The following is a 12735-nucleotide window of genomic DNA, read 5'->3' as shown; positions in this document are numbered from 1 at the left end:
TGTACTTATGTTTAAGCGTGAGCTGTAGTACTGACAATTTTTAGAAAATCACAAAGATCCTGCTCAGGCTAAAACCTAACCGACTTAGCAAAATGTTATAAATGTATTCCATATTCGTACCTAATTGTTTAGGGGTACGTACCTATAAGAAATATTTGGCCTTCAGTAAGTGTTATGTCTTCATCGTGTTTCTGCAATGCTCTGATCATACCCGCCGTGTGTCCCTGCATAAACCCCCATGACAAAGCTGTCCAAAATAATGTCCCTATAGCAACAACCTGAAACATAATTTGTAAGGGTAAGTAAGTGTAAGGCAATAGGCATTATAATAGTTATAGGATGGGAGCAAAGCCAATGGTCATGAAAGTGATACTCAATGGTGCCATCAGTTTTCAGAATAGCAAAAATACTGTTTTTTTTATTCTTTACAATCCCTTGACTACAATCTCACCTGATGGTAAGTGATGAGAATAGATGGAAGCGGGCGAATTAGGAGGATGAAAAACCACACTCCTTTCGGTTTGTACACGACATCGTAAACGAAACGCTTAATCGCTTGGCGGTATGTTTTTGCCGGTAGGGTGGTAACTAGCCACGGCTGAAACCTCCCACCAGCCAGACCCTGGACCAATTTAGAAAACCTCAATCGGGCCAGCGAGGAAATCAGGACCTCCGTCTTGTAAATCCACCGCGCATACCACTGCTCCACGCAGGGTGTCAAAACTATTTAAATACAGTAAATTAATCTATAATTATTATTATTATCTATCATTTTCACAATCACACCAGTGGCGTAGTGTGCTTTAAAAGGGCCCTTTGGCAAAATTGGTTGGGGGACCAATACACGAGCAACGAATCCCGAAAATCTCTTTTCTCTCTATAGTACCTACCTAAGTTCTGAATTAATATTTGTGGTCTGGTCTTACTTCTGAGAAATTATTTGAGTCTACGGATTATCATCATCATTATCAGCCAATGGGCGTCCATTGCTGGACATAGGCCTATTGCATAGACTTCCAAACATAATGGTCTCGATGCATCAGCATCTAGCGGCTACCTGCAACCCGCCTGATGTCCTCAGTCCACCAAGTGGGGTGGTCGAGCAACACTGCGCTTTCCGGTGCGGGGTCGCCATTCCAACACTTTGGGAACCCAACGTCCATCGGCTCTTCGAACTATGTGGCCTGCTCATTGCATTTCAGCTTTGCGACTCGCTGAGCTATGTCAGTGGCTTTGGTTCGTCTGCGGATCTCCTCATTAGATTATCATTAACAGCATATAATATACCCCGAGGCACAATTATCCGCCCATTTTAATATACTCACGTCATATGCGCCTCTGAGTATATTGCCAGTATGGTAGTTATTTGATCTTACTTACCTTACAATACATTTCCTTAATATTTACGCCGAAAGCGATAGAGGTAAATACGAGTAATCCCAGTTTTATTTTAGAACGTATCCCAGGCTTATTTTAGAACGTTCCATACACCACTCATTCCATATATTCAGTTTATAGAAAATTGGTCCGATAAAAAATCACTTATATTTTCCGATTCAATTTCATTTTAGTTATGATGAGTTCTATGTTCTATGAGAGAAATCTAAATTGATTATTTAAAATAGAATTTTAATTAAATTTACAGTTTCTAAGAGAGCACTTTAACTGAAACTTCAAAGAGGAAATGAAAAAAAAAGTTAAATCTGTATATTTATTAACCACGATTTAGGTATTTATAAATATAAAACAGACATGTCGGAAACACACTTACAACCCGCCACGCCGCGTTTATTTTCTTCAGCCCTTTGATTATATAGACTAGACTTTGTATGAACGGGTTGGGCAGTTCTATTGCTATGCGTGTCATGAGTACGGATCGTAATTTTACAGTAAAAAAAACCAAAAGCGAATAAGTACCCTTCCCCGGCCCAGGCCTACCTTAACCACCCAGCAATTTACTCGTAATTATATCTAAAAAAATCTTGATAATTTTACTTTCTTAATGAAATCATTACTATATCAAAAAAAATTGCTACAACATTTTACGACATTTATAATTCATCTTTAATTAGTCCACAACTGGGACAAGCTAAGATCTTTAACCATACAGCCTGAGTATCACTATATTTTTAAAGACTTATGATTAGTTTGTTTGATAGTTTTCTTGTTTGTTAAGCTTGTTAAGTATGTTAAAAGAAAAAAATAATAAAAAAAAATATGACACAGCCACAGAAAACATACAGCTTCAAACGTTACTTCGCCGCACTGGCGAACATTTAGCTCTAGAAAAGTGATAAAAAATTTGACAATTATTTAACCAGATCTTTATTTATACACCATATTATTATTTATATCTCATTACATTACATTTTAATGATAGTGACTTATTATACGAAGTTCTATTACAAAGTCGGCTATTTATTAAGGTTTTTAATTTGTCCTAAATCACTTTCCTGCCAAGATAGATAATATCTTCAGCTCAAAATCCTCTTCTCTCTCAGGCTCCAGCTGTGTCAACAGATGATATGAAACTGTAGGTTGAATTCATCATTATCATCCCATATTTGACTCACTGCTGAGCTCGAGTCTTAAAATGAGAGGGGTTCGGCCAACAGACGACCACGCTGGCCCAATGCGGATTGGCAGACTTCACACACGCAGAGAATTAGTAAAATTCTATAGTATTTTTTATTTATTCAAAAGCAGCTTTCTTTGTAGGTACTCTAGGTACATACGAATTTTTATGCTTTTGCGTAGCTTTTATCGCGGGCTATTAGTAGTATGTGTTTTTTTGTCAACCAAGTAGACTAAATTCATACATTCTACTTCATTAGTGCTTTCGTAGCGTTCCGTGTTGTAAGTGTTAACTTGACTCTATTCGGTAGGTAAGTACCTACCTAATTAATACAATCGAATATCTTGATTATTTTAATTTGAAATTCAATAGTTTTCCAATTTCTTTTATTATTATAAAATAGGTAATGAAAAATAATTATTTATTTGCAATTGCATTGCATTATTTTCAAATGATTGATAAAATATAGGTTTAAGTACCTACCTACAATATTAATTACTTAAAATAAGCCTACTTACCTAAAGCCTAAAGGTTTTCTTATTTTCATAAAATAACATCCTAATTTACAGAAAATTAAGATGTATCCACAAATTTTCCGCACCACTAAAAATCAGCGAAGTGCGTGTCAGGTCACGCGCAGTGTAGGGTTCCGTAGATTAAATTAGCACTTTAAAGCCTAAAAAGACATTCCACAAAAATACCGATAGTCGAACGTCACGCTATGGGATAGACTAGTAGTAAAACATCTTCACTTTGCATGTAGGGGGACTCCAAAGACATCATTTTCTCAAAGGGTTCCTTGTGGACTAAGGAACGCTAAAAACGCCAAACAAAAAACGTTAATTGTGTGGCAGCCGTCTTAGATATTTATTTTATTCTGTTTTCGCAGATTATGTATTACTAAAGTAGGTAGTATTACTGATATAGTACATTTAGTACCTAAGTAATACCTACATACATCATTTGTAAAACAAATCTGTCTAATTATTACGGTGACAGACGGACGGACAACAGTCTTAGTAATAGGCGTTTTAATAGGCTTCCCTGCTAGAGATCCAGATAAACTTGACAGATTTATCACCACGCTGCTGCAATGAGGGTTGGCGTGGCGAGCATGAGTCCTAATGTTTCAATCAGTAATTGTCACTAGCTTTGGCATCATCATCATCATTATCAACCCATATTCGACTCGAGTCTCATCTCAGAATGAGAAGGGCTAGGCCAACAGTCCACCACGCTGGCCCAATGCGGATTGGCAGACTTCACACACGCAGAAAATTTTCTGTTATGCAGGTTTATTCACGATGTTTTGAAAGAAAAACATCGTAAGGACCGTTTGAGACACGTGATATTTAATTTCTTAAAATGCACGCAACTGAAAAGTCTCCTCCCTCCCACTAGCCAGACCTGGACCAATTAAGAAAACCTCAATCAGCCCAGCCGGGGATCGAACCCAGGAGCTCCGATTCGTAAATCCACTGCGCCACGCAGGCCGTCAAAACATTTCAATAACGGAAATTTAAAATTACTCCAATGCAAATTTCGTCAGCGATCGTGGGAGAATATTACGATTAACAATCAGCAATAAAATCTTTATTAATTTAATTAAATAATTAGACCATTCCTAGGCGAATTCGAAGTCATAAAAATCGATTTATCTATTGTTGTACGTACGTAAATATATTAGGTAAACTAGCAGACGCCCGCGAGTCTTCCAACTTAACTTCTTAAGTTAAGTTGGTCAACTATTACTCTTTAAATAGCAATTGCTACTTAACTGTTATAGTTTTAGCTCATAAAAGCTTAATATTTTACAAACAGACCTTAATCGAAAAGTATTGGTAGAATACCCCCTCATATCTTTCAAATACCCTACACTCATCCCCACTTTACATTTTATATAGGTATACTTATCATATGTGATTTTGTTTACATTTTTAATGTGCGTACATACACATACTCATGCTAATTTTCAGCTTTCGAGTAGTAATAGTCTATGCACTAAACCGAGGACGGACGGACGGACGTAGGGACGGAAGGACGTAGTTACGTAACTTATAGTTTCGCCATGTCTTTCTGTCCGTGCATCCGTCTGGTTCCTTGTGGACTATAAAATAAATAAAAATAGCTCTGATTGGTAATTACATATATTATACTTAAAACTATTACTTAATTTATATTACACCAAAGCAGTCAGGTTGTCTTTTGACACAGGCCTCCTCCAGACTTTGCCACTCTCAGTCTCTAACTTCTCTTTGGCATCCTTTCGGCAAGACATCTTCCCATATTTTGTGAGGTTATCTTTGCCTCCTATTCCATCTCTGAATTTTCTACTGAATGACCACTTTGACCATTTCTCTTTTAAGGATCTGATCACATGTCCCATCCAGCACCACTTCAGCTTCCGTTACAAATTACATTAGCAGCTTTTGACATTTTCTTTGTACTTCACTTTTTTTAACTGTATGCTACATGCTCCTTCCTATCCCATGTTAGCATACCTTTAGCTTTTGTTGGTGGCCTTTTGTCATTCAACAGGTTTGACATGCATAAGTTAGTATTGGGAGGAGACACATGTTGTATACTTTGCATTTGTTTGGCATTGGAGTGGCAGAATCTCTCTAAGAGACCAGTAGTGAGCCCAGTTTATTTTGTTGTATTGGTGAAATTGAGGCTATTGCCATTAAAATTTTTATGATGACAGCCCATACTCCAATGGCAATTTTAACTGAATTAAAGGTGTTATAAGGCTTAGAAATGTAATGATGATATTCTTGCTGGATTTCTTGAACATGGACAGTAGTTCGGCAGTGTGGCACGGGTGAATTATAAAGTATGGCCGATGAAACACAGGATGCTCCTGCTGTGTTACCACAGAGTAGAAATCTTTGGTGCTTATACTGAAAAAAAAAACAGGTACCATTACATTTCTGGTTTCAGGACATGGCCAAAATAATTATTATCCCATGCAAAAGAAAAATGCAACCTGTATACCATATTATACAGTAGCTGTTTATTCAAGTTTTCACTATTCACTGATTAAAAATTTGCAACCTTTATGAGCTAAAGATACCTGTATTCCCGCCGAAAAAACTATAATCCGCAAATTCAAACTTTAAACATATCCCCTATGAATTGCCATTCCATTTCAGTTTCACTTGGCTCATTTACCCCACAAATAACCCCTTAAGTTCTGGATTATCAGTTAATTCTCTGTAAAAGTCTAGATATGGGAAGTTGATTGTGTTACATGTCAGTACCTCAGAGAGCTGGACAGCTTGAGGTGCTTTATCTTATGACTAGCTGACGCCGCGCGGTTTTACCCGCGTGGTTCCCGTTCCCGTAGGAATATGGGGATAATATATAGCCCATAGCCTTCCTCGATAAATGGGCTATCTAGCACAGAAAGAATTTTTTAAATCGGACCAGTAGTTCCTGAGATTAGCGCGTTCAATCAAACAAACAAACAAACAAACTCTTCAGCTTTATTATATTACTACTAGCGGACGCCCGCGACTTCGTCCGCGTAAAAATTGATGTAAACTTCTCTACCTCTACCTTACCCTGCTCGTAAACCTACCCAACCCTACCCTACCCTACCCTACCCCTACCTTACTCCTACCCTACCGCTAACGCTAACCCTTCCCTCCCCCCACCTTACCCTACCCTAACCCTACCCGTAACCTATCCATACCCTATCCTACCCTACCCCTAATCTACCCCTACCCTACCCCTACCCTACCGCTAACCCTAACCCTTCCCTACCCCTACCTTATCCCTACCCTAACCCTACCCTACCCGTACCCTACCCCTACCCTACCCTACCCCTATCCTACTCCTCCCCTACCCTATACGTTCCATATCCTTCCCCTACCTCTACCTTGCCCCTACCCTACACTACCCCTACCTTATCCGTACCCTACCCTACCCTACCCTACCCTATACTTTCCCTAAATTACCCCTACCCTACCTCTATCCTACCCCTTCCCTACCTCTATCCTATCCCTACCCTCAGCAAAATTGGTCCAGCCTTTTGTGCGTGGTGCAATGACCAAAAGACTATAATTTCCCAAGCGACTTCTATGCTAATACTATAAAGAGGTATAGGTTGTCGGGGGTAATCTCAGGATCTACTGGACCGATTTGGAAAATTCTTTTACCAATAGAAAGCTACATTATTTGCGAGTGTCATAGGCTATGTTTGGTCCTCATATTCACACGGGAACGGGAACCTCGTAATTGAAACCGCGGGGCGTCATATAGCGGCATTTCTGCGACTTTCAGAAATTTTGTATTATCTCCGAAACTATATAACTAATTAACATACTGTAAAGGACAAATCTTATCTCTATAATATCCTTGTGATTATTAAATCATTTATTTTGATAAGGATTTAAGTTTAGTTGTGTAAATAATGACGTAAACCTTAGTTTAAAATTTAAATAATTTATTAAAGTACTAAAGGTACTATATCTGCTGAAATATAAAAGATAGATATATGGCGTCGCGGACTTTTTTGTAGAACTTTTAAAGGTTCAAAAAGCCTCCATACATTTATTTCAGTTATACGCAATGGTTGAGGCAGCGCATGCGAATAAGTAAGTTTTTCGGTCTGACCTGTAAGAGAAAACCCGCGATATCTCAGTAGTTATATATGATAGAAATATAAAATATAGCCTATAGCACTCCCCGATAACGTAGCATTCTATTGGTGAAAGAATTTTTAAAATCGGTCCAGTAGTTCCGAAGATTACCCCATTTCAAAAAATTGTTACAAACTTACAAACTTTACCTCTTTATAATATTAGTATAGATATAGATAGATAATTCAGAGCCTTTTGTCTATATATTATCACTCTAGGCCCACCATCCCTCTTTTATAACTTAAATAGGCCTGTCCCTGCAGTAAGCTATTAACAAATAACTAATAATGATGTTATAGCTGTGATAAAGTACTTGCTTGTATAACTGCTATACTTTATCTGCTTTGGCCATGGCTAGTTACCACCCTACCAGCAATACTGTACCAACATACTACATACTAGCCGACGCCCCGCGGTTTCACTCGCGTAATTACCGTTCCCTTGACAATACGGGGATAAAATATAGGCTATGCACTCACTAGGGGTAGGGAAGGGATAGGGAAGAGGTAAGGTAGGGTAGAAGTAGGGTAGGGGTAGAGAAAAAGTGTACATAAGTCAAAGCGAAACTCTTTACGATTAACGGTTGCTTGGAAGATATCACTTTAGAGATAAGGCCGCCTTTACACCATACCTGTTACTTGTTTTCCATTTAATTTAATTTGTAAAATTTTGGTGTAATAAAATATTTTTATTATTATATAATCAAGATAAAATCTTAGTGCTAGATAATGATAATTGAATAGAATTAAAAAAAAATTATAATTTGTTGTTTCTGATTCGTTGGTTATAAATTAACATTGAGATGTTAAACTTCTAAGATTACGTAAAGTTAAGTAAATAAAAAAACGTGGTATAAAAAAATGTATAATTTAAATAATAATTAAACAAAAATAGAACTGCTTTAATTAAAAAGCGATGAATACGAGTAAAAGGAATTCTCTAGAGATCGTTGTTTTTGTTAATCATTAAAAAGTTTAGCAAAAAGTTTACAGTAGGTAAAATAAAAACATTATTATATAATAAGCAAACATAACATCGTACAAAAAACTACCTCGTTGGCGCAGTTGTTAGCAAGCTTTGGATTACAAAGTTCAGGGTTCAAATCCTGAGTCGGGCTTTGAAGTATTATGGTACGCATCGGTGCGTCCATCGCATTAAACGGATTTTAGTATTCTTTGTATTCAAGTGCGTCTACTGATCTGCATCCTACGGATTGCATCGAACAGATTTTATCCATGGTAAAATTAAAAATCCGTTTGATGCGATGCGTCCGATACGTATATGGACGTGGTAGATCAGTGGACGCCTACCACTAGGTTTTCTTTCGTTTTATATTTTTTCAGTGAAAATCTCAGCCTGCAGTGTCTTGTGCATCATATCACACATTAAGGTCCGTTTATATCTACAGACATTTATCATACACCAGACACGTGCCGTGGCAGACAAAATAATATTCTTCTTTATAGTGTTTTTCAGATATGTACGGTGTACGGTACGGTGACAGTTCGTTTCACTCTTGAAAGTTTGTCGCGATTCACGATAATAGTACGTATTATGAACGTCATAAGGCAACTGTCATAACCCATGCTATCTGAAAAACACTTTAAGAGTGTTTATTGATGTATTTATATCTATCACTAGCGGACGCCCGCGACTTCGTCCGCGTAAAAATTGATGTAAACTTCTCTACCTCTACCTTACCCTGCTCGTAAACCTACCCAACCCTAACCTACCCTACCCCTAACTTACTCCTACCCTACCGCTAACGCTAACCCTACCCTCCCCCCACCTTACCCCTACCCTAACCCTACCCGTAACCTATCCATACCCTATCCTACCCTACCCCTAATCTACCCCTACCCTACCCCTACCTTACTCCTACCCTACCACTAACCCTATCCTACACCTCCACTACCCTATACGTTCCATATCCTTCCCCTACCTCTACCTTGCCCCTATCCTACACTACCCCTACCTTATCCGTACCCTACTCTACCCTACCCTACACTTTCCCTAAATTACCCCTATCATATCTCTACCCTCAGCAAAATTGGTCCAGCCTTTTGTGGTGGTGCAATGACCAAAAGACTATAATTTCCCAAGCGACTTATATGCTAATACTATAAAGAGGTAAAGTTTGTGTGGTTGTCGGGGTAATCTCTGGATCTACTGGACCGATTTGGAAAATTCTTTTACCAATAGAAAGCTACATTATTTGCGAGTGTCATAGGCTATGTTTGGTCCTCATATTCACACGGGAACGGGAACCACGTAATTGAAACCGCGGGGCGTCATATAGCGGCATTTTTGCGACTTTCAGAAATTTTGTATTATCTCCGAAACTATATAACCAATTAACATACTGTAAAGGGCAAATCTTATCTCTATAATATCCTTGTGATTATTAAATAATTTATTTTGATAAGAATTTAAGTTTACTTGTGTAAATAATGACGTAACCCTTAGTTTAAAATTTAAATAATTTATTAAAGTACTAAAGGTACTATATCTGCTAAAATATAAAAGATAGATATATGGTGTCGCGGACTTTTTTGTAGAACTTTTAAAAGTTCAAAAAGCCTCCATACATTTATTTCAGTTATACGCAATGGTTGAGGCAGCGCATGCGAATAAGTAAGTTTTTCGGTCCGACCTGTAAGAGAAAACCCGCGATAACTCAGTAGTTATATATGATAGAAATATAAAATATAGCCTATAGCACTCCCCGATAACGTAGCATTCTACTGGTGAAAGAATTTTCCAAAACCAAAAAATTAAAATCGGACCAGTAGTTCCGAAGATTACCCCATTTCAAAGAATTGTTACAAACTTACAAACTTACAAACTTTACCTCTTTATAATATTAGTATAGATTATGATGTGTAGAAGCCAAAAGAAGTGTAAATTTTTATCGTACTCCTAACAAGTTAGCCCGCTTCCATATTAAATTGCATCATCACTTACAATGTAGTTAAGGTGAGAACCTACTCAAGGGCTAACATGTAAAAACATAACTTATATTTACTTCATTGGTGATATTCCTCTAACTTCCTCCAAAGTCAACAGCTTTCCTGTACAGTCCCACACATTGAAACTGAAAGATGGCACTCCATAGCTAAGGTTATAAAATATTGCATATTCTGCTCGAAACAAAGTTTCTTTTCCAGTATCATCTACATGAGTTATAAAGTCCTCTTTTTTCAAATGTGTATACAATCTTTCACTGTGATCCTGGTGTATAGTCCACTCGTCCATAAACTTGGCTGATAATTCAATGAAATCTTTTGCCGCGCAAAGGTATGTTTCCAGAGTTATACAAGTAGTCTGTGAATTTGATGAAGGCATGATTTCTGGCCATAAAGTACATTGAATATTGTTACTGGATAATGGCTAGGATTTTAATCTATACTGTTATCGCCATTTTAAACTGTTTGAAAGTATAATATCTTCCAACAATAAATCATCATATAGTATCTGCGAAAGCCGAAATTAAATTATTAAATTAAAACAATTGAGTATTGACATTCAGACATTGTTAATTGTTTTGTATTAAATTGACTTTGACATTGACATGTATGCCACACATAAATTATAGAAAGCCATAAACTCAGAATACAGAAAACCACCAGAAGCCACGTTTAGATGTCATTCTATAGTGCGCAGTGTGTCCAAAAATTGTACACAACAGCCTGCACTCGTCGCAATTCTCACCCGCGTAATGTTGCTAGTACATGAGGCTGTTAAATTTTTCCCTATTTTGTGGTAAAAATTTATAATGTTAAAAGGAAAACAATAAGTGTACAGTTCATCACATTGAATGTTAACTTGTATGGTAAATAATAAAAACAGTGGGACCAGTTTTCTAGTGATTGCTAAGAGTAAGCAAGAAAATGAACTCTAAAAAATTTAAGACAAGGACAAATAAATAATAGATATAATAAGACGGTTATTATAAAACTTATCAACTAACAAACTAAAGAAATACATATTTACAATAATAATTTTATATATTCCATATAATTATATTATATTATTATTATAAATATGTATTTCAATCGTGTGCACAGTTATTATTATCTCGTCTTATTTCTCTAATTTTTATGTCTCTTAAAATTCAAGTATAAATAAGGCCATTGAATTGGTTTAATATCTTTTAAGAATGTGTTTTGAAGATAAAAATATTTTATTTAATCCTCTTGCTCAAACAAACAAGCAAACAAGTAGGTACACAAACAAACAAAAGACCAAACAAGCACACGAAAACAAACAAATGTGCAAACAAACACACAAACAGACAAGAACGAACGAACTTATTATAATATAGCACGCCATTGTTATTTGTAAAATTTTAAAGCTTTAAGATTATTTTACACTTTCTTTATCTGCGTTGATTACCACAATTTTATTTCAACTTACTTGCCGGAACCTATGCCTACCTATTTAGTTGATTAATATTTTACATAAATAATAAATCCTTGAATTGAAATTAAAAGTAGGGAAAATCAAAACAATTACATTGGCAACACTTACAAAATGAAGTCATCGGTTTCTATGACAACTAAATTCACGTAAAAATTATTCATTATTTTAACATAAGAATATTTATTTGTGCTACTTACACGTGAAATGTGATCCTATTCAGTTTCTTTTTTTTACCAACGCCATTTTTACACGAAGGAATAGCACAAGACGGCTTAATTTAATTAAATTTGTCACCTGTATAGCACGTCAAACAACACGACAAACACAGAGTGAGTAATCGTAAAATGTGTAGTTTAAATGGCTTCACTTCTTTGCGCTATCACTCCTTCTGGTGGTTTTCTGTATTCTGAGGCCATAAATTAAAATAATTGAAAATTAAAAAAGAAGAAGATTTAGCTAAGATAATTGTTTAGCTTGGCAAGTTTCGTTGATGACACTCCCATGTTAAGTGAGCGACGGGGGGTAAGACTGCGCAGGTGTGAAATCGTGCGTGCGGGGATATGAGGTGCTTTAGTCGTGGGTTTTTTATTCATAGCTACACGGCCCCCGCTCTACTCTTTGCCCCCGGCCCTCGTGGACCATCGGGAGCTTTGACACCTAATACAAATAAACACATAGATATGTATCTAAGATCGGGAGTATTACAAATGAATTTGCCAAGCTATAAGCACCTAATCGTAAGAGAGATGCACAGATCAAAATACCCAAAATAGTAGTCCTTTGTCACAAACGTCAAAAGAAGGTCAATTTAATTCAAAAACGAAAAATGAAGGTCCTTGCCAAGTCAACGAAATGTCAGACGAAATGTCGACGATTATAAAAATGTCAATTGTCATACAAATTCAATGTCAAAGTCATGCTTGCTCATGATCATGATAATTGCATTGATACATGATGTCATCTTCATTTGACGTTTGTCATTGTGATGTCCATGTCATTGACCGACCGAAATCGACTCCGACCGGTGCCGCTGAGTGACGTCAGACATATTTTTCTCAGTTGGAACTTGGAAAATTGGAAAAATAATTTTAAGAA

The 12735-nt window shown here is 36.7% G+C and overlaps 1 protein-coding gene across 1 annotated transcript; it reads right to left on the bottom strand.

Moving 5' to 3' along the window:
* Positions 1 to 4704: 4704 nt before the first annotated feature.
* LOC112047642 (ubiquitin-like-conjugating enzyme ATG10) lies at positions 4705 to 10750 on the bottom strand. Its single transcript, XM_024084818.2, has 2 exons — positions 10244 to 10750; positions 4705 to 5475 (listed from the first exon to the last, which is right to left on the bottom strand). Exons 1-2 carry the CDS (start codon positions 10561 to 10563, stop codon positions 5268 to 5270), a joined length of 528 nt encoding a protein of 175 aa, XP_023940586.1. The 5' UTR covers positions 10564 to 10750; the 3' UTR covers positions 4705 to 5267.
* Between the last annotated feature and the right edge of the window lie 1985 nt (positions 10751 to 12735).

This window comes from Bicyclus anynana, chromosome 9, assembly GCF_947172395.1.
Source record: "Bicyclus anynana chromosome 9, ilBicAnyn1.1, whole genome shotgun sequence".
NCBI classification, from domain to species: domain Eukaryota; kingdom Metazoa; phylum Arthropoda; class Insecta; order Lepidoptera; family Nymphalidae; genus Bicyclus; species Bicyclus anynana.
The sequence above is the reverse complement of the archived record's forward strand: the minus strand, read 5'-3'. Positions and strand labels throughout refer to the sequence as shown.